The sequence below is a fragment of the Nerophis ophidion genome, linkage group LG01 (genome assembly GCF_033978795.1).
Source record: "Nerophis ophidion isolate RoL-2023_Sa linkage group LG01, RoL_Noph_v1.0, whole genome shotgun sequence".
NCBI classification, from domain to species: domain Eukaryota; kingdom Metazoa; phylum Chordata; class Actinopteri; order Syngnathiformes; family Syngnathidae; genus Nerophis; species Nerophis ophidion.
Genome location: NC_084611.1, coordinates 77,365,960 through 77,388,823, shown reverse-complemented (window position 1 = coordinate 77,388,823; position 22,864 = coordinate 77,365,960). Strand labels below are relative to the sequence as shown.

Here is a 22,864-nt window from a genome sequence, read left to right as displayed (position 1 = left end):
TGTAACAATATCAATGAAATATTTAAATCATTTCCTAATTTTGGCTATGATTTAATCCTGTGGTTTTTGTTTTTAAAGTCATTCTATCTTCAGGGATTTTTTCCTGAGTTTACAAACAATAACAAAAGCAAACATTTTTGATAGTAAAACAAATATCTATACAACCACTGTGATATCGACCATAAACCGATCATTTCCTTGGTATCGCTACTGTTGATGTTTGTATCAACCCACTTCTGTTTACATTCAAGAGCTCTAGCTTGCGGTTAGCATATAGCTATGGTGTGCTGTGTAGCATGCTTAGAAATTATTCGGTGGGATGACACTTGTAGGAAAATTACATTTTTTGCCGCTCTGGAGGTGAAGATTGCCGACGAGTTAATCTATATTTATTTAATTTTTTTACTTTTCTTAACATTGATATAAATGCACTGTTATGCGGAGGTGTACTTATAACAATTTTATCGAAAAATCATACTCCTTCTATGGTCATGGTGGGGCAGGGGTTGCAAATTTTTCTAAATATTTTCTTCCTTCATAATAGTAAATAATTGAAAAGCACTGTGTTAAGCCATTATTTATATACCATAAGCTAGCTGGTTAAGTTCTTGTTATAATTTTTGGCCTAAAAAAAGTGTGTTTTGATTTGTAACTACAAACAGCCTTTTCGACAAAATGAGCAAAAAAACACATCTTTAGGCCAGCCATCTAACTATTTGATATCTATTAATATGTGAGTACACGACTTTCTACCTCAAAGAGAATGTGATGACAAAACCCAAGTGGAATTTTCGGTAGCATCAAGACTAACAACCTCTCTTGAGTTAGCTAGCTAATGACAATCTAAACCAGGGATGCCCATTACGTCGATCGCGAGCTACCAGTCGACCGCGGGGGGTGTGTCAGTAGATCTCCAGCCAGGCTTTAAAAAAAAATAGACCTAAAAATTAGTGATCATCAATCTTCACCAAGACGTCACTTAAATGACATTCAAGGTACGGGAGGGTCTTGCGAGATGACGCTGGCTGCTGCAAGATCATTATTATGAAAATATGACCGAGAGGAAGGCGAGAAACACTTTTTATTTCAACAGACTCTCACGCCGTACCTTCCGTCAAAACTCTAAAGGCCGATTGCACATTTCCTATCTTCACAATAAAAGCCCTGCTTCATTCTGCCTGCGCTAACTAAATACAGAGTCTCGGAAAACTGGCGTGCACAAGCGATCCCTCAGAAAGCTGGCGTGCACATCACTTGTACACGCCAGCTTTCCGAGACTCTTATTTTGTTAGCGCAGGCAGCATGAAGCAGGGCTTTTATTGTGAAGATAGGAAATGTGCAGTCGACCTTTAGAGTTTTGACGGAAGGGACGGCGCGAAAGTCTGTTGAAATAAAAAGTGTTTCTCGCCTTCCTCTCTGTCATTTTTTCATAATAATGAAGTGGCAGCAGCCAGCGTCATCTCACAAGACCCTCGGGTGCCGTGAATGTCAATCAAGCAAGCTACGGACTTTGCCGCCAATGTTTTTCTTGTAAAGTGTATGGAAGCTGGATGAATTAGATGCCAAAAACCAACCACTTTCATGTGGTATTGTACAGAAAGGACAACTTTTTTTCTCCTCCATTTGAAAATGTGGGCGTTATCATCATTACTGTCTGATTCCAATCAATGCAAGTCATCAGAATCAGGTAATACACCAACTTATATTCTTGTCTTTGTGAAAGAAAGACATCCATATGTGTTACACATACTTGTATTATCATTAAACACATTTAACTTGTTTACAAAAATGTCTCTTTCATAAATAAATAAATATAAATGATATATATAAATGAGGTAGATCCCCTCGAGTTGGTCAATTGAAAAGTAGCTCGCCTACAGAAAAAGTGTGGGCACCCCTGATCTAAACTGTAACTTTTCCTCTACAATTTTTGAAAAGTTTTTTTATTTTAATTTTATTTTATAAAGCTTTGTGTAAAAGCACAGAAGACAAATACAGAGGGGCCGAAAGAAAAAAAACACACAAAAAGTCGTCTGTCCTCTTACTCTAGAGAAGACTATGTAGGTGAGCTCTGACACTAACTACGCACATTTCCATATCAGAAATTGAGAGAGAGTGCCCTCTGTTGGTGAGATTGTTATTTATTATTTATATTAGCAGTTGGCATTCTATAACTTGCTTGGAATTGTTCCTACTAATTAAAAAAAATGTCCAGAAAAAGGTAATGTGTTAAGTATTTGACTACATCTACCTATTCAGAATCCTGGTAACAGGACACTTGTTGATTGGAGTAAAGGTTTGGAGTAAACTGTATCAAAAAATTGGACGATTCTGGCAGCCATTCAAGGTACCCCAGAGCTGCCACACATGATTGAAGGATGCGAACAGAACTGTGGACAATCAGACTTTATAACAACGTACCATCTGCCCTACAGGATGTATTTGAGGACCTAAAATAGACGAGTAAAACGTTTTGTTCACTCAAACACAACAATTCTAATCTTGTTTTCCTTTGCTGCGACATGGCAAGGTATTTGTTTCAAGAATCTTCTCCAGGACAATACAGTGAAGACGAAATAAACTCCCTCTCTGTCAACAACACCTGGAAAGACTAACTCTGTTCCTCTGCCAACGTTTGCAGGGCAACTCTAGGCCTACAGAGCTAACAAACACACACCATGGACCTTGACTACATATGCGCACATACCCCCACTCCCCTCCCACGCCTTTGCCACCGCTTTACCGCACGTGGTATGAAGAGCAACAGAGCAGTGTCCTTAGTGGCTGGCAGCTTCGTACCGGAAGCCTGCTTCTTCCCTTCCTGTTGCAAGTCTTGTGGTTTCTGTGTAAAATGCTTTTGTGCTTATCGGCTATCGAGTGTTTTGCCTGGCCCCAATCTGTGCTCCCTCCCCCATAAGAGCTCAGTCTGGGATAGACTTTTTACTCACCGTCCCTAGCTTTTGTCCCGCCTTTTACGAGGCGGCGTAAGTGGCGACCCATCAACGTTCCTGTTCTGTCTCATGTACAATGTTTGTCTAATCTTGAACGGGTTTGTGGTGAAAAGGAAATGTTGTTTGTGCAATGACAAAAACGAGCATACCATATACCATACCATACCAATGTGTGCTGTCCCTGCATTAAATACATCGATTGAAATAAAAAATTAGTGTGGCAATCAACACCTTTCTCCCCTAATCATCCAAATATGTTTTGTTTTGAAGAATTTGGACTATAGATTACAGCTCCATTTACTCATCCATTGACTAATCTACCTCTCCAAAATCAGTCAGTCCATACATTCCTTCATTCATTTTTTTGTTCATCCATCTATCCATCCATCCAATAAACGTAGGTAACTGTCAGGTCACCTTACAATCACAGGTCAACTTTAAATAACAAACTGTCTTATTGTCTTGTGCACTTAGGTCGGTCTGAAGGCGTCTACAGCAAACCCTGCCGCCATGAGAAGAGCCCGTCCAAATCCAACGAGGTGATCAGCCCCGAGATCCTGAAGATGCGCGCTGGCTTATTCTGTATCTTCACCTACCTGGATACTAAAACCCTGCTAAGAGCGGCGGAAGTCTGCAGAGATTGGAAGTTTGTTGCTCGCCACCCGGCCGTGTGGACCAGACTTCTGCTGGAAAACGCCCGCGTTTCTTCCAAGGTGCAGGTCACGACAGAAAAGCGCCTCGTTTTGTGTGCAGCGTGGAGAGGATCCCTGTTCATTCCAGTCTTTGTCCCACAGTTGCTGGGAACGTTGTCTCAGTGGTGCACTCAGACGCACTCGCTCATCCTGCAGAACCTTAAACCTCGACAGCGTGGAAAGAAGGAAAGCAAGGAGGAATACTTAAAAAGCACACGGTGAGTAGTGGTTAACAGGTGCTAATACGGCGGAACTCGCTCATGCCGACAACTAAGTTACGAAAAAGGTCCCGCTTATGTCGACGTCGGCATATATCGTCAACATAAAATGTGTTACCAGAATAGTAACAACACTACATTTATTAAGTTACACTGAGAGTAGTTTTAATGCAACATACGTTTTACTTTTACTTAAGTATTTTTATAAAGTACAACTTTTGCTCAGTTACTTTCAGTTTAATTTCAATCAATACATTTAATTAAATCATTATATTTATGATTATTGATTACTGCTTGCGAAGATATATGCTGTTAAATCGTGAGGGAGAATTGTATTTTGGGTTGGGCTTTCTGGGTGACAAGGGCCGAACTTTGCCTCCCGCACATACTCGGAGACAAATATAGTGTGCATGCAAAACACATATACAGTATGTACGCACATACACACGTATATTCATACATACATACACGCACACATAGGTACATACGCACGCACATACATACACAAATACATACACAGACACGGTATATACATCCACACGCACATTTACTGTACAAACATACATACATAAACATGCAAACATACACTCATACATATAATCAGATTTCATCAAACTTATTTTAACGTTGTCTTATTTTAAATGGGTAGAAATTGTTTTAATTATTATTATTATAATTCATTGATTGATTGAGACTTTTATTATTAGATTGCACAGTACAGTACATATTCCGTACAATTGACCACTAAATGGTAACACCCCAATAAGTTTTTCAACTTGTTTAAGTCGGGGTCCACGTTAATCAATTCATGGTAATTATCAGTAGTATTATGTCCATTTGTATTTGTATTGCTCCATTTGTAGTGCAATAATGTTTATTGTCCTTTCTATGATATTACTTTTGAGGTTGATTGGCAACACTAAATTGGCCCTTGTGTGTGAATGTGAGTGTGAATGTTGTTTGTCTATCTGTGTTGGCCCTGCGATGAGGGGGCGACTTGTCCAGGGTGTACCCCGCCTTCCGCCCGATTGTAGCTGAGATAGGCGCCTGCGCCCCTTGTGACCCCAAAAGGGAATAAGCGGTAGGAAATGGATGGATGGATGTTTTAAAAAAAAAAAGTTTTCTTTTTCCTGGGGGAGTAATAGAAAATAATTATCTTAATACTCTTACTTACACAGCTTTAAAGGGGTCATTTTAAGATTTTTTAAAAACATTTTTAACATTTTATTTTGGTCTATATAACATATAATGGTGGTTCTTTGGTGAAAATGTGCATAGATGTTGTATCATAGACCTATTTGTAAGACATATTTTTGCTCCCTTTGAAAACAAGACCATTTAAAAACGAGGAGTTGTTAGATGCAAAAAAAAACAAAAAAAAACATGCCCCCTCACGCCGGGTCAGCATTCGCCCCCACCCAGCTTTGGACACCTATGACTGCCAGCAGCCATCTGTTTTGAGTGACTTTCATTGCAACACGAGATCCCAGATGTTATAGCGAGATCAACGGCTTACCATGTTTTGTTGTCGGCACTGAGGAAAGAGGCGAAGATGCTGGCGGACGTGAGAGAGGATCGAAGCCCTGCTGACCAACAGGTTGGAACAATAGATTGGCCAAGTTTAAACTTCTACCAAGTCTGAAACTTTCTAGGGCTAGATCCTGCACGTATACATGTGTATTTTGACAACAAAAGGCTTCTTTATTGTATTTCATATAAATAACTCAGCTGTACAGCTGCTTCGAGTTGTAAACAAACTCAAGGCTATTAACTAATAACTATTAATTAATAACGGATTGTATAACTTACTCATCCATTGCCAAACACTATAGGCTCTGATCCAATTAAAATTATTATTTTTAGGGAAAAAATTCGTTAATTTTGCCAAAGGAAGATGATGCTATTTTTTACAGTAGAAGGCTAAGCTATCTACACAACAACTCGAGTTATCATTTCTAACTTATCATTGGCACATTTCTAATCTACTGTTACTACTTCCCGTTTAATTTTCACCGGGCCCGCCATTAAAAGTAGTTTATTGAATAATCAATTTTTATACTGGCGCAGGTTTTTGAAGTAGGTCTCTCCAAAGTGCATTTCAAACATGAAGAGAGACTTCTTCACAGTTGAAGGTGCATTGCCACGAATCACAAAAATTAAAAGTGAGGCACTCTTTACTTCCGAGGATGGGGAAAGTTTTCGTCGAGACTTGTACTTGTTAAAACAACCAACAATAGAGCATGTTCCTTCATTGGGTTTCATCGTCGGCATGCCGTTGTAGCACATATATGGATAACCCGCTGACGTCACACTTGAACAAAATTCTAAAATATCTCTGCTATGCCTACACAGTTTGATTTCAAATTTTCCGGACTTATGGAGATCCTAAATAAACGTACCGTATTTCCTTGAATTGCCGCAGGGCATATAGTATGCGCCAGCCTTGAATTACTGCCGGGTCAAACTCGCTTCGCAAAATAATTAGCGCATGCTTAGTATTACCGCCTGGTCAAACTCGTGACATCACGAGTGACACTTCCCCTGTCATCATTTTCAAAATGGAGGAGGCTGATTTCAATACCGGTAATTTGAAATCGCATAAAGGGAAGAAGATTAAGAGCTATTCAGTAGGATTTAAGGTCCAAGCTTATATCACACTCAAATTTTTACTGCATACGTTTGATAAGTGCCGGAGTGAGAAGAGGTCTTAAAATAATTAGCGCTTGCTTACTTTTACCGCATGCCTTTGGTAAGCGCAGGAGTGAGAAGAGGTTTTAAATTAATTAGCGCCCCGGCGGCAATTCAAGGAAATACGGTAAGCAGGTACCATCAGCTAAAAAAAAAAGTCAGTTTTACATAATAGGGCCTCTTTAAAACATATACACTGTGACTTCCTGTTCAGTGCAAAATAAACTTTGACATAAAAAAAAAAACCACAGCAATACACAAAATGCATTCATTTATGTATTTATTTATTTTTTGTTGACATACTCGAGACAAATACATTTCTGCAGCAGCTCCATTAAGAGTGTGAAATATTTGAAAACAGAATAACACAGGTGAAAGAAAATTATATGAAGAAACTGCCATATTTAAAAAATGTCTTTATTATAGCCTATTTTTCCAGTCATTTTTTAACTACAAGTTAATAGGTTTTGGTTCATGGAGTCAGTCTGGGAGACTTTGGCATAAATGATTAAGAATTTTCACTTTTTAGATGTCTTTTTTTTTTTTTATTATTATATTCAGTGCAGGAGATACAGAACCATTTCCTCGCTTGCAATGTTTGTCTGTTATGCTCATGTCTTTGTCTCAGTGGCTGTCTGGAGGAAGGACTGGAGGCGCTGCTGAAGGCCACAGGAAGTAACCTGCTCATACTAAAGATTTCACATTGTCCCAACCTGCTGACGGACCGCTCCCTCTGGCTGGCCAGTTGCTACTGCCGAGCTCTGCAGGCTGTCACTTACAGGTCACATCACATCTCTTTAGTTTTTATACATCATGCTGCTTCGAGTTACCACCCCAGAACAACCACACCTGCACAGTCTAACGAGATGCAGTGCAACATTACCCTTTACAAAGATGATCACACTAAAATGTGTTTCTCTTTCATAAAGCAAGGGTGTTGGCTACTAAAGGGGAACATTATCACAATTTGAGAAGGGTTAAAACCAATAAAAATCAGTTCCCAGTGGCTTATTTTATTTTTCGAAGTTCTTTTCAAAATTTTACCCATCATAGAATATCCCGAAAAAAGGCTTTAAAGTGCCTGATTTTCGCTATCTGTGAAGCCACCGTCCATTTTCCTGTGACATCATCCAGTGATATACATCCTATCCAGGCGGATAGCACATCAAGATATAGCGACATTAGCTTGGATTCAGACTCGGATTTCAGCGGCTTAAGCGATTCAACGGATTACGCATGTATTAAAACGGATGGTTGGAGTATGTAGGCAGATAGGGAAAATGAAATTGAAGAAACTATTGACGCTATTCGGCCATGTCTGCCTTAGCATCGCCGGTAAAATGTGCAGACCAAACGATCAGGACTTTCGCATCCTGTGACACTGAAGCAACTCAAATCCGTTGATTGGTAAGTGTTTGTTTGGCATTAAATGTGGGTGGAGGGAAACGCTGGATGCAAATATAGCTACAAATGTACATACAGCTAACCTAAATAGCATGTTAGCATCATCGATTAGCTGGCAGTCATGCTGCGACCAAATATGTCTTATTAGCACATAAGTCAATAACATCAAAAAAACTCACCTTTGTGATTTCGTTGACTTTATTGTTGGAAATGCATCTGCAGGATATCCATACGTCTCTGTGCCATGTCTGCCTTAGCATCGCCTAAATAGCATGTTAGCATTGATTAGCATGCCGTGCTAATCAATGCACATTCTAGGTAAATCAACTTGAATCCGTCCCTGATCGTGTTGTTACACCCTCCGACAACACACCAACGAGGCATGATGTCTCCAAGGTACGGAAAAAAGTCGAAAAAATGAAAAATAACAGAGCTGAAGCGACTTGATGTTTATAATGTGTTTGAGAAAATGGCCGTTGACTACCTAAGTGACATCACGTTCTGACGTCATCGCTCCGAGAGCAAATAATAGAAAGCCGTTTAATTCGCCAAGATTCACCCATTTAGAGTTCGGAAATCGGTTGAATAAATATATGGTCTTTTTTCTGCAACATCAAGGTATATATTGACGCTTACATAGGTCTGGTGATAATGTTCCCCTTTAATGTATTACCAAAACAAAAATAAATGTATATTTTGATCAAGAAATGAAGAAAATACAGTAAACGCTATGATGTGTCTGTATAGTCGGTAAATAGGGTACTATCACAGTCTGGGATGGGTATTGAATCCGGTACTTTTTTGTCACCAACTGAATCCCACACGTAAATAATTCAATACCTGTGACTTGGTGATCACTCCAGCAGCACTGAGAGCGGACCCAGCCAAACTACCTCGAGGTAATGTCGGTTTTTTCAATGCCATCAAAGCAATTGACCTAAAAATGCTCCAACACATGTAAAGTAGGGCTCCACTTTTCAAAAAATGTGCGAGCTTCATGCTGATAAACATTGGATTGGCTATTGACATGCTACTGATTAGCATTAGAGAATTTACATGATGATTTCAACACCTCCAAATTTGTTCATGAAAACTACCAAAGGGAGCCACATTACAGTGAAACAGCTGGTGCATAACAAGTACCGTTTTCAAAGTTGAACTCTTTGAGTACCTTGAAGGTAGAAAAGCGCTTTACAAGTACAACCCATTTATTTCTGGGGTGCAATAAAGAATACACCATAAACTATACACTACTGCCATCTATCCTCTTAAACTTGTTCCTGTAATTGCAACTTCATGTCATACTTGTAAATGATAATATAATGGAAAATAAAACAAGATTAACAACTGGACAGCAGATAGAATACGGTAATCAGCTACTTTTCTCTTCATGTAATCAAGCTCGCGTTGTTGGCATTAGCTAATATGCAAACATGTTTGCGAGTGTCTGTGTTCGAATGCCATTGTAAGTTGATAATCCTTTTTGTATTTTTTCAGTTTTTTAAATTCACTAAAGCAGTGGTTCTCAAATGGGGGTACTTGAAGGTATTCCAAAGGGTACGCGAGATTTTTTTTTAAATGATCTAAAAATAGCAGCAATTCAAAATTCGTTTATAAATATTTTATTGAATAATACTTCAACAAAGTATGAATGTAAGTTCATAAACTGTGAAAATAATGCAACAATGCAATATTCAGTGTTGACAGCTAGATTTTTTTGTGGACATGTTCCTAAAATATTGATATTTTTTGTGGAGAAATGTTTAGAATTAAGTTCATGAATACAGATAGATCTCTATTACAATCCCCAAAGAGGGCATTTTAAGTTCATGATTACTTCTATGTGTAGAAATCTTTATTCATAATTGAATCACTTGTTTATTTTTTAACAAGTTTTTAGTTAATTTTATATCTTTTTTTCCAAATAGTTCAAGAAAGACCACTACAAAATAACATTATTTTGCACTGTTATACAATTTAATAAATCAGAAACTGATGACATAGTGCTGTATTTGACTTATTTATCTCTTTTTTTTCAACCAAAAATGTTTTGCTCTGATTAGGGGGTACTTGAATTAAAGAAAATGTTCACAGGGGGTACATCCCTGAAAAAAGGTTGAGAACCACTGCACTAAAGCATCACTTATTGAGTTTGTTCAGCTCATTGGAGAGCTAGCTTTCGCAGCTAGTGAGGACTTGTGTTTTGTTTGATCACCCGTGTTTCTGCCGTGTAACAGGCACCGTTTGGAAACAATTAGGGTATTTAAATATACAAAATCTTGTTGTGTATATTACTTACTCATTTCATGTTGTGTATATATATACAGCTTCCTATATCTTAGGCCGGTGTGGCTAATATATGCAAAAAAAATGTTTTTCTTCTAAAATGTATTGGGTGCGGCTTATATACCGGTGCGTGGTATAGTCTGGAAAATCCAGTATACATATTACTCACTGTTAAAAGCTGCCCTCAAATGGCAGCCATAACACTTAGGCAGGTCTAAGATACAAATATTTCATATCTTCCCTTGTAAAACTAATTGTATTGCTTTGTCTTTCAGGAGTGCCACAGACCCAGTAGGCCAGGAGGTCATCTGGGCCCTCGGCGCAGGTTGTAGAGACATCATCTCCCTGCAGGTGGCGCCACTACACCCATGGTATTATTGCACTGACGGATACAGCACGGCCTAACCAGGCTATGGCCTTATAACATGACCCGGGGGTGGGGGACATTTTGTCACTTTCAGCCAACAGCCGGCTCGGTTTAGCAACAGATGCCTGCAGACTATCGGGAGATGCTGGCCACACCTCCGAGCGCTCGGCGTGGGCGGCGCAGGATGTGGCATTCAGGGGCTGGCCTCGCTGGGTGAATGTTACAATTTACTTAAACTCGCATCAGGTGACTCATTCCAATTATTCCCCTCATTGACGCCACAACTTATGTTCTTCAGCAAGGAACTGCATGCGCCTTCAAGTGCTCGAATTGGACCATGTGAGCGAAATCAACCAGGAGGTGGCAGCAGAGGTCTGCAGGGAAGGCCTAAAGGGCCTGGAGATGCTGGTGCTCACCTCCACACCAGTCACCCCCAAAGCTCTGCTCCATTTTAACAGTGAGTTGGAAACAAACATGTATGTACAGTATACATATTGCCTTGTGAGGCATGTATGATTGATTGTATCGTAGGGGAATATTTCCAGGGCTTCTTCACTGAACAAGTTGGAATACTAAACAAATAACATAAGGTGCGACTACTCATCCTGTAAAGACACTCGTCAGACATGAAAAAACATAACATTTTGGCGAACTTCTGTGTTTTAAACATATTCAATAGTAGTATGCGGTTTACTGGCATAATAGCTCTGCATGCTTCAATTCACACCGCAGCACATTGGAGTTATGACAATGGATGAGTCATAAAATATCTATAGTTGACAGAGTCAACACAAAATTTCCATGTGTCTAATCAGTAACCATTAAGGCAATCATTTTTTGCTTTAAACACCCTACACCAGGGGTCACCAACGCGGCGCCCGCGGGCGCAGGTAGCCCGCGAGGACCAGATGGGTCGCCCGCTGCCCGCTGGCCGTTTATTTTTTATTTTTTGATGAATTTATTAATCATTCCGACAAAACAATACACAACAATACCATAACAATGCAATCCAATTCCAAAACCAAACCCAACCCAGCAACATTCAGAATAGCAATTAATAAACAGAGCAATTAAGGACACACAAACATCACACGGTACAAGCTAAAAGTAGTGAAACAAAAATGAATATTATCAATATTAGTAACAATTTCAAAATAGCAGTGATTAAAAATCCCTCATTGATTTTATCATTAAAAACATTTATACAAAAAAAAAAAAATTGAACAATAGTGTCACAGTGGCTTACACTTGCATCGGATCTCATAAGCTTGACAACACACTGTGTCCAATATTTTACCAAAGAGTTCTATTTTGGTTTCATCTGACCACATGACAATCTCCCAATCTTCTGCTGTATCATCCATGTAACCATTTTGGTATAAAATCAACTCGTCGTGTTTGGAGGAAGAAGAATACTGAGTTGCATTCCAAGAACACCATACTTACTGTGAAGCATGGGGGTGGAAACATCATGCTTTAGGGGCTGTTTTTCTGCTAAGGGGACAAGACGATTGATCCGTGTTGAAGAAAGAATGAATGGGGCCATGTATCGTGAGATTTTGAGCCAAAACCTCCTTCCATCAATGAGAGCTTTAAATGGTTGACCAAATACTTATTTTCCACCATAATTTACAAATAAATTCTTTAAAATTCCTACAATGTGAATTCCTGATTTTTTTTTTCACATTCTGTCTCTCACAGTTGAAGTGTACCTATGATGAAAATTACAGACCTCTGTCATCATTTTAAGTGGGAGAACTTGCACAATCGGTGGCTGACTAAATACTTTTTTGCCCCACTGTATATATGTATGTATATATATATTATATATATATATATATATATATGTATATATATATGTGTGTATGTATATATCTATATATATATATGTGTGTATGTATATACATATATACTGTATATATATATATGTGTGTGTATGTATATGTGTGTATATATATATGTGTGTTTATATATGTATGTATGTATTTATGTATATATGCATGTATATATGTATATATATATATACCTATACATATATGTATGTATGTATGTATTTATGTATATATGCATGTATATATATGTATATATATATATACCTATATATATATATATATATATATATATATATATATATATATACATATATATATATGTACATATGTATATGCATACATATGTATATGCATACATATAAATATGTATGCATATATATATAAAATCAAAAAATCAGTTACAGGTTAGAAGAGCTCATTTTGGCTGCTTACGTATGACGTGTTTGCGCAGCAAGTAAGGTGGATGATGACCTAAACATGTTTTCTTTAAAAATTGATTATTGAATGTTTTGGATTGTAATAAAAAATAAAAAATTCGGATTTGAATGTATTTTTCCCCCACACCATAAATGATTGTTTGTTTGTTTATTTTTATTTAATTTAAGCCTCACTTTCAGAAAAAAATGTGCCTCAAAGTAGTAGGCACATTTTTTTCTGTTGCTTAAACTTTGGGTCCCGTTTCTAGAAAAATAATTGTTTCTTTTTTTCATGCCACATTTTGACAGATTTCATGTTGACTTTCCTTCCCTCCTTGCAGGTGTGTGCCGCAACCTGAAATCTATCGTGGTCCAGATTGGTATCGAAGATTACTTTGAGGACCCGAACAGTCCAGAGGCCAGAAAACTCTTTGATGAGATGGTAAACAAGCTACAGGTAAGCTTGACAGCAAACATTATATTTATCACCACTGTTGATTATAGAACATATTCAGCAGTTTTTTTTAGAACATTTAAATATATTTAGTGTGCTCAAAACCCACCTGCACACACATACACTTAAATGATGACGGACTGCTTATCATTGCATCCCTCGTCTGGCAGTATATTGTGAGCAGTTAATTGATTGTTCTATTTGGCATTTCCAGCTTGGGAAAGTTCTCAAAAATCAAAAAAAAAATTGAAAACTCACAGGAAGTTTTGAAGTGATGTATTAATGTGTTAATGTTTTTATTTCGGTATATTTTTTGTATCAATTTATTTTGTACTATATAAGTGCCGATGACAGAAGCCAAGACGGAAAGAAAGTTTTAAAAATAAAGACAAAGTACATAAAGTATCGACTGTTAATCTGAAATAATCGAAAATCACACTTTAGAAAATAAAATAGTTTTTATATTGTTCATTATCGAAATTTTAGGCTTCCTTTTTCATTGAAGCTTAGATTTCCGGTGACATATTTGGTGTTTATATCGCCCAACTAAATAAGCTTGCTTTACACGCTCAAACAACCCTTAGAAAAAAGTGATGGCATCAGCAGTCATCAATTGATTTATTTTGTAGGAAAAAAAAGCTGATTTCAGACATGACTCAAAACTATAGTCATTCTTAAAGGCCTACTGAAACCCACTACTACTGACCACGCAGTCTGATAGTTTATATATCAATGATGAAATACTAACATTGCAACACATGCCGATACGGCCGGTTTAGTTTACTAAATTGCAATTTTAAATTTCGCGCGGAAGTATCATGCTAAAACGTTGCAGTATGATGACGCGTGCGCGTGACGTCACGCATTGTAGAGGACATTTTGGTCCAGCATCGTTCACAGCTTTTAGTCGTCTCTTTTCATCGCATAATTCCACAGTGTTATGAACATCTGTGTTGCTGAATCTTTTGCAATTTGTTCAATTAATAATGGATACATCAAAGAAGAAAGATGTAGGTGGGAAGCGGTGTATTGCGGCCGCCTTTAGCATCACAAACACAGCCGGTGTTTCCCTGTTTAAAATTTCGAAAGATGACGGTGAAGCTTTACTATGGAACAGAGCGGTCAAGCGAACATGGTTCCCTACCACATGTCAACCGGCAGGTTTCGGTGACAAAATGGGGCTAATAAGTCGGCTCTTACCGTAGACATTAGCGGAGAGCTTGCGTCGTTCCTCCTGCACCTGTCAAAGAGGCAGCTGCGACTCTCTTGCCTCCTCCCACTGGCCGCCCCCGACCGTCGAATGCCTCCACCGTGGAGGAGGATAAAAAAAAAAAATCTCAACCCGGCCCGACCAGGTGCCTTCGCCTCGTCGAGAAATGTGGCTTCCCTCGGAGACACTGGCGGTCACCACACCAGTGGCCACAACCCTCCGACTTTCAGGTTGTACCGGTACGACCATTTAATCTCACTAAAACACTAGTAACACAATAAGCAGATAAGGGATTTTCCAGAATGATCCTAGTAAATGTGTCTAATAACATCTGAGTCGCTCTGCTGTCTATTTTTTTTTCTAGTCCTTCACTCTCACTTTCCTCATCCACAAATCTTTCATCCTCGCTCAAATAAATGGGGAAATCGTCGCTTTCCTGGTCGGAATCGCTCTCGCTGCTGGTGGTCATGATTGTAAACAATGTGCGGATGTGAGGAGCTCCACAACCCGTGACATCACGCGCACATCGTCTGCTACTTCCGGTACAGGCAAGGCTTTTTTATTAGCGACCACAAGTTGCGAACTTTATCGTCGATGTTCTCTACTAAATCTTTTCAGCAAAAAATGTGGCAATATCGCGAAATGATCAAGTACGACACATAGAATGGACCCGCTATGGACTAATTTAAGTCTCTAAATATGAACTGATGAGGCCTACTTGGATGAAAGGTGAAACGTTTTATAAAACAAACCCAACAGTCCAGTTACGATCGATTGAATGCCCTGAGAGCAATCAGCAACATATTTCTTTTTTAGATCAAGCATAGTGGAAGAAATTATGGAATCATTACATTCTGAGGAAAATCTTACTTTTATAACAGCTTGCAGTTTTTGAGGCATGGACTTAACGAGTGACAAAGAGTACCCTTCTTCAATCTCGCTCTAACTTTCTCTGATTGCTGTTGTCACATCAGCTTTGCAGGTTGTCCTCAACCATTCTTGTCCTTCTTGTCCTTGACCATTTTCTTCAATTTCCAACACATTTTTAATTTGATTGCGATCTAGACTGTTTGCAGGCTATGACATTTGAATTTTTTGGCTCTACTGCCAGAGGCATTATCTTGCAAAATGATGTCATCATTCCGAAACATCCTTTACATTGATAAATAAGAAACATGTCCAAAATGTCTGCGTAAACGTGTGCATTAATTGAAGATGTAATGACAGCCATCTCCCCAAAGTTGTTATCTGACATGCAACCACATATCATCCATGACTGCGAAAATGTGCACGTTTTCTTCGGGCAGTCATCTATATAAATCTCATTTGAATGGCGCCAAACAAAAGTTGCAGCATCATCACTTTACCCAATGCAGAGTCACGATTCATCAGTAAATATGACTTTCTTTCAGTCATCTGTAGTCCACCATTGGTTTTCATTTGCGGATAAACTCATTGTAAACTTTTTTCTTATGTTTAGGTCTTAATGACGGCTTTCCTTTAGCTTTTCTGTATTTAAATCCCATTTCCTTGAGACGCTTTCTTACCGTTGGGTCACAGATGTTGACTACAGTTTTTGGTCATTTGTTTTGCTGTGTATTTTAATTTTTTTTTAAGACATATTGTTTGAAGTTTTCTGTCTTGACGTTATTTTTTTTTTCCCTCGGTCTGCCGACATGCTTGCCTTTTACAACCTTCCCGTGTAGTTTGTACTTCTCCCAGATTTTAGACACAGCTGACTGTGAAGAATCAACATCTTTTCCAACATGGCGTGATGACTTACCTGCTTGAAGATAAACCTCTCCTTTGTTTCAATTGACATCTCTTGTGTTTGAGCCGTGATTCATGACAATCCACCTGCTGCAACAGCTCTCCGGACTGCAGGTTAATGAACAGCTGTAATCTGATGCAGCTCTTAGCTTTGGAAATTAAAATTTAGAGGGCGATTCCATAATTTTTTCTATGCTTAATCTAAAAAAAATCAAATTTTGTATTTAGTTTAGTGTCTTAAAGGCCTACTGAAACCCACTACTACCAACCACGCAGTCTGATAGTTTATACATCAATGATGAAATATTAACATTGCAACACATGCCAATACGGACAGTTTAGTTTACTAAATTACAATTTAAAATTTCCTGCGGAGTTTCTTATTGAAGACGTCGCGGAATGATGACGCGTGTTTGTGACGTCTCGGGTTGTAGCGGACATATTAGCCAAGCACCACTTACGGCTAAAAGTCGTCTCTTTTCATCGCATAATTACACAGTAATTTGGACATCTGTGTTGCTGAATCTTTTGCAATTTGGTCAATTAATAATGGAGACTATAAAGAAGAATGCTGTTGTTGGAAAGCGGTGGATTGCAGCTGCCTTTAGCACCGAAACACAGCCGGTGTTTCTTTGTTTGTTGTGAAGCTTTAACACAAAGCGGTCAAGCGAACATGTTTCTCTACGTCAACCAGCAAGTTTTTGGATGGGAAAATTGTGATATTAAGTCAGCTCTTACCGGAGACTTCAGTGGATTATGGGACCTCCTCCTGTAGCTGTCAAAAAGGCAGCTGTGATCTTGGCTCCTCGGCTTCTCTCAGAGACACTGGCGTTCACCGCAGCCATCCGACTTTGAGGTATGACTTTATAATCTCACTAAAATACTATTAACACGATAAGCAGATAAGGGATTTTCCAGAATTATCTTAGTAAATGTGTCTAATTACATCTGAAACGCTCCCACTGCCGTTGCTCTTTTTATTTATTTATTTTTATTTTTTTAGTTCTTCACTCTAACTTTCCTCATCCACAAATCTTTCATCTTTGCTCAAATTAATGGGGAAATCGTCGCTTTCTCGGTCTGAATAGCTCTTGCTGCTGGAGGCCATGATTATAAACAATGTGAGGATGTGAGGAGCTCTACAACCCGTGATGTCATGCACACATCGTCTGCTACTTCCGGTAAAAGCAAGGCTTTTTTATTAGCAACCAAAAGTTGCGAACTTTATCGTCGATGTTCTCTACTAAATCCTTTCAGCAAAAATATGGCAATATCGCGAAATGGTTAAGTATGACACATAGAATGGACCTGCTATCCCCGTTTAAATAAGAAAATCTCATTTCAGTAGGCCTTTAAAACCAGAAAGTTGCCATTTGAAATTAATATACCGGTAGTTTTTTTTGTGACGTCTGTTATCTGGATTTTTTCTACAAATTGAACATCCCGTGAGTCTGGCAATTCCATCAATTGAAATATGTAATTGTTTGAAAATACTTTTTGCAATCCAAATATTTAAATGCACAGACATTGTTTTTTTATTTTTTTAAATATTGGTTACACATTTTACGTGCTAAAGTGGGGCTACAAAAAAGTTTGGGAACGACTGTGTTGCGATCCATTGCTCGGATCTGTACATATTCTGGTTTATTGTTCCATTTTAGTATCACCCTGTTGTTTAACGTCTTTATTTCCTGTTTAGTCTGTCACCATGGTAGCTCATTAGTTCACCTGCCCCTTGTTATCTACGCACACCTGTTTTCTTCTAATCACTGTTGATTACTTCCTTATTTAAGCTCGCCTTTTCTGTTCACTCATTCTCGGATCCTAATTTGCCTACGTGCCACAGTGACGACTCTCATGTTTCTATTGTATGTATTTTCTCGCTCGCTCTCACGCTATGCCACTTGTTTATTCCAGTTTTCATACTGATGATTTGTTTTCTCGTTTGTGCTCTCGTGCCAAGTTTTAGTTTCCTAGTGTTTTATCCTAGCTTTCACGCTAGCGTCTTTTGTTTGCTTTCTCTTTACACCAGTGTTTTTGTTCCTAGCCTTTTGTTATTAAATAAATCCATTTATAACTTACCTTGTTGTGTTCATCGCTTCGACGCATCCTGGATTACAATGCCACACAAGCGTAACACACTGGGTTAAAAAGTAAACAATAAATAAAAAAATACCTTCCTCTATCCACATTTTTAAAGGCAATGTATCCAAAATCAAAATGGTTGTTGCTGTGCATATGTTCCATCAAACCTGAAAGTTTCATGTAAATCTGTATTGTAGTTTTTGTGTAATCCTCATCACTAACTTACAAAATAACCAATAAGCAGCAAAGTTACTCTGTCACATTTTGGAAGTTGCCCTCAAGAAGTTGTTTTCTTTAAATCTCCCCCTCGCAGGCGTTGAAGAAAAGGCCGGGCTTCTCCAAAATCCTCCACGTGAAAGCGGACAGTCTCTGCTAACATCGTTTCCTGCGGATCGTGTAAAGAGACGCCACCGCCCCGGCTCCATCCAGTCGGAAAGTGTGTGTGGGAGGGGGTAAGAGAGCGTGTCGTAACACTAGAACGCCTTGTATAAGGAGACACTTGTTTCTTGTTTGGGGGGGGAATCAAACCAGCCGGACGTGACATTAGTCCCCAAAGTGGTCCACACCTCTCCTTTTGGATTCTCTCGAAAAGTTTGGAGCCGTGTTACAGACCGCCTGACAGGTGACTTGGTGGGAGGCAGCACATTCTTGAGACCTCGCCCTCAGAAGCCAACTACTTCCTGCACAAAAAAATGCAGCTACTTCCTGGCATGGCAGTGTCGCATTCCTCTCCTGTTATCTAATGCCAACATAACGGATCCCCTTTATTTTTCTTCATGCTCTCCGAGAGAACGGTTCTCGGCGCCCCCGATGCTGGATCCATTTACTCTCCAAACTGGTGCCATTCGTGTCTGTCCGCGTTGCATTGTGCGTTTTTATCCGACGTGCCATTACTGTGGGGATATTTCTTGAATGGGAACATGCACAGACTCGTATCATCGTGTCCTCATCACAATGTATGTTCTTGCTGATTTTTCAACATGGAGAACAGTGCCAGTCACAGCCAAGCCTTTGTGGCGCCCTCTGCTGGTCTTTTTTTTAAGCCACTCATTGATTTTCCATGCTATATTGTGCGTGAATGCTGAGAGATGATGTTGAAACAAAACTCCAAAGAAATTAAGACTAAGGGTCTGATCTACTAAAGGTCTGCGTGTGGTAAAACTTGTGCAAACTCGATAGCGCTGGCTAAACCGATCTAAACTTAAAGACGCAATTTTATTGTTTGTCTTCATGAATACCGTATTTCCTTTAATTGCCGCCGGGGCGCTAATTAATTTAAAACCTCTTCTCACTCCTGCGCTAACCAGAGGCGTGCGGTAAAAGTAAGCATGCGCTAATTATTTTAAAACCTCTTCTCACCCCGGCACTTACCAAAGGTATGCAGTAAAAATTTGAGTGTGATGTAAGCTTGGACCTTAAATCCTACTGAATAGCTCTTAATCTTCTTCCCTTTATGCGATTTTTCAAATTACCTGTATTGAAATCAGCCTCCTCCATTTTGAAAATGATGACAGGGGAAGTGTCACTCGTGACGTCACAAGTTTGACCAGGCAGTAATACTAAGCATGCGCTAATGATTTTGGGAAGCAAGTATGACCCGGCAGTAATTCAAGGCAGGCTACATGCCCTGCGGCAATTCAAGGAAATACGGTATGCAGAATATGTGCTCAACCCAAAATGTCCACAATACTGCAAGGAGAAAATGAAAAATAGAATAACATATCATGGGGCAGTGTTATTTATCAATGCTAAAACTGTTCTGCGGGCGCTATTTTGCGTTTTTATTTAGCACGTCTAAAATCTACACACAATCTGGCACAGTTACTGTACACACTGCTGCGAGGAAATATGTGATGGCACTGCAACGCAGACAATGGACAAAGAGTTGTCCGTCCTAAGTGTGTGTCAGCAAAAATTGGGACTGTCTGTGTGGCGATCTATCCTTTCACTTGCGTTGTGTTTATTTCCCGTCAGCGCTCATTTTGATTTCCATTTTCTGCATCTCTCCTCTGAGCGCTCGTTTCCCTCACCTGTTCCTGCACCTGCTTGCAGTTGCCAATCAGGCTGCTATTTAACCCTGCCTCACCTGTTCCTCAGTGCTCGAGGATTCTGTCATGAACACACATGGCTGCAGTAGTTGTGACTCCAAGATGCAGGAACCAGGAGAGCGACGTGCAGGTAAGAGATTTTAATGCTCACAAATAATAATTTTTCGAGCACTGAGGAACAGATGAGGCAGGCTTAAATAGCAGCCTGATTGGCAACTGCAACCAGGTGTGCCGGGCTGCCAATCAGGGACAGGTGAGGGAAACGAGCGCTCAGAGGAGATATGCAGAAAATGAAAATCAAATATGAGCGCTGACAGAAAATAAACACAACACAAGGAACCACAAACAGAAGTAAAGTGAAAGATCGTCACAGTCTGAAATCCACAATATTAGACCTGACGTCTGTTCAGCAATATAATTTCATAGTTTTATAGCGGCTGAATTACTTTAAGGGCTGTTTAAAACAACATCTATTGATGCGTTTTGGAGTCTGCTGGTGTTTTTTTGTTTGTTTTTTTTCAAAGCAGTTCGTTTTTTTTTTCATTCAGGAAATATATTATCATAATATATCTCCTACATGGAAAAAACGTCTTGCAATATGCATCTTCATAAATGCGATGCGGTGTTGTAATGGTCGACCACCTCCGTCACCGCGTAAAAAACATTACACACAGTTTGGAGAATATAACATGAACGTGGAAGGAAATGAGTGTTTCCATGGCCACTGCCAGTAGTACATGCAGAATTCTCATTTAAATATGACGGTCTGCACCACTTTTGCACTTATCACTTTTACACACAGTCTTAGTAGATCACACACCACCCAGACTCTAATAGTACACACTATTTTATAGTTTGCACACGTTGTTTAGCATTTGGTTTTTGGATCTTAGTAGGTCAGGCCCTAGGTGTGTTATTGCTTACATCAACATCAAAGCATATTATACAACTCCCAATCAAGATGGGCACTTGAGTAACTGGGTAAAATATGCTTCAAATTACCATTTTCATCATTTGTTTTTAAATGATATTCATGAAGTAAGGTGGGGAACTCTCTCTGAATGTTGTACATAAATACAGGTCTACAGGCAAAAAGATACTCACGATTGAACTATTCCACGCAAATGATTTGATAAATAGATCTTATGTCGAATGCTTATACCAGGGGTGTCCATCAGCAATTACTTCCCAAAAAAGTCAGATGAAAACCGATAAACATTTTTCCCTAAGAAAACATTTTAAATCCATTCATTCCAGACATCCAATATAAAAAAGCAAAATATGTATTTTTAATTCAATACTGTTTTTCACCTTCTTGATCAAAGTGCTGGCACTCGCAACTTTATTTGACCCCCATATTGTGTAATTTGACGGTTACACTGCTGACACATTGGATCTTTTTTTTTTTAATCAGTCAATCAATCAATCAATCAATCAATGTTTACTTATATAGCCCTAAACCACGAGTGTCCAAAAGGGCTGCACAAGCCACAATGACATCCTCGGCTCAGATCCCACATCAGGGCAAGGAAAAACTCACAACCCAATGGGACAATGAGAAACCCCCCGGGAGACAATCTTTCAACATTTAACACTTATTCGTCAAACGATACGTGGGCAAACAAACCTCTTTGTTACGCGCAGTGTTTGTTTGTTGACAACCAACATGGGGCAAAATCTTTCCCAAAAATGTTGTCAAAAACTAATTCATACGAAAAGTGGAGTGTACTGTATATTTTTTCTATTTGATAAAAAGGCACACAACTTTGTTTAAAGAGTAAAAAGTTGGGTAACACTTTAGTATGGGGTACAAATTCTAAGTAAGAAAGCATTAATTTAGAGTTGTTTAGACACTAGGGGAACATATAAGGGTTAGGGTTACTAATAAGGCATAATTCTGAGGTTATTGATGGAAGACTCTTAGTTAATGTCTTAGTGGTTGTATAATAAGGCCATGCAGAATAAAGCATTAATAAGTACTTAATAATGACTAATTAAGAGCCAATATGTTACTAATTTACATGTTAGTAAGCCACTAATAGTGGTGAATATGATCCCCATATTAAAGTGTTACCAAAAGTTTTGAATTATTAGCAGCGTATTCTCTTTTTATTGTGCCCTTTTGCTTAGTTTTTTTTTGTAATTGTTTGTTTACAATATGTCATACGTGTCAGGACTCGGAGTAGGGAGTTGACCCAGATGCAGAGAGGAAGTTCAAAAGTAAAGCTTTTATTTTGAAATGGCTTTTTTACCTCCAAAGCAAAAAGTATTTCGCAAGAATTAACAATAATTACGCGGAAAATAATACCGGAAAAAGGTCAATCAAAATCACTCCAAAAATAGGAGGAAATAACTAACAAAGAATGCACTAACAATAAGGTCGTATATAATGTAAAAATAACATCAAGCGCTCCAACAGGAGGAAAAAACAAAAGGATATATA

General features: G+C 38.8%; 1 protein-coding gene across 1 annotated transcript in view; it reads left to right on the top strand.

The window, feature by feature from the left end:
• fbxo41 (F-box protein 41) overlaps positions 1–20,580 on the top strand; it is a 143,296-nt gene extending 122,716 nt beyond the window's left edge. The window contains exons 7-14 of the mRNA XM_061912165.1: positions 3,426–3,664; positions 3,746–3,861; positions 7,178–7,330; positions 10,515–10,610; positions 10,701–10,819; positions 10,905–11,063; positions 13,196–13,311; positions 18,687–20,580. Of these exons, the coding sequence (XP_061768149.1) occupies positions 3,426–3,664; positions 3,746–3,861; positions 7,178–7,330; positions 10,515–10,610; positions 10,701–10,819; positions 10,905–11,063; positions 13,196–13,311; positions 18,687–18,749 (1,061 nt within the window). The 3' untranslated portion in view covers positions 18,750–20,580. The remainder of the gene's footprint in view (positions 1–3,425; positions 3,665–3,745; positions 3,862–7,177; positions 7,331–10,514; positions 10,611–10,700; positions 10,820–10,904; positions 11,064–13,195; positions 13,312–18,686) is intronic.
• Positions 20,581–22,864: the final 2,284 nt, after the last annotated feature.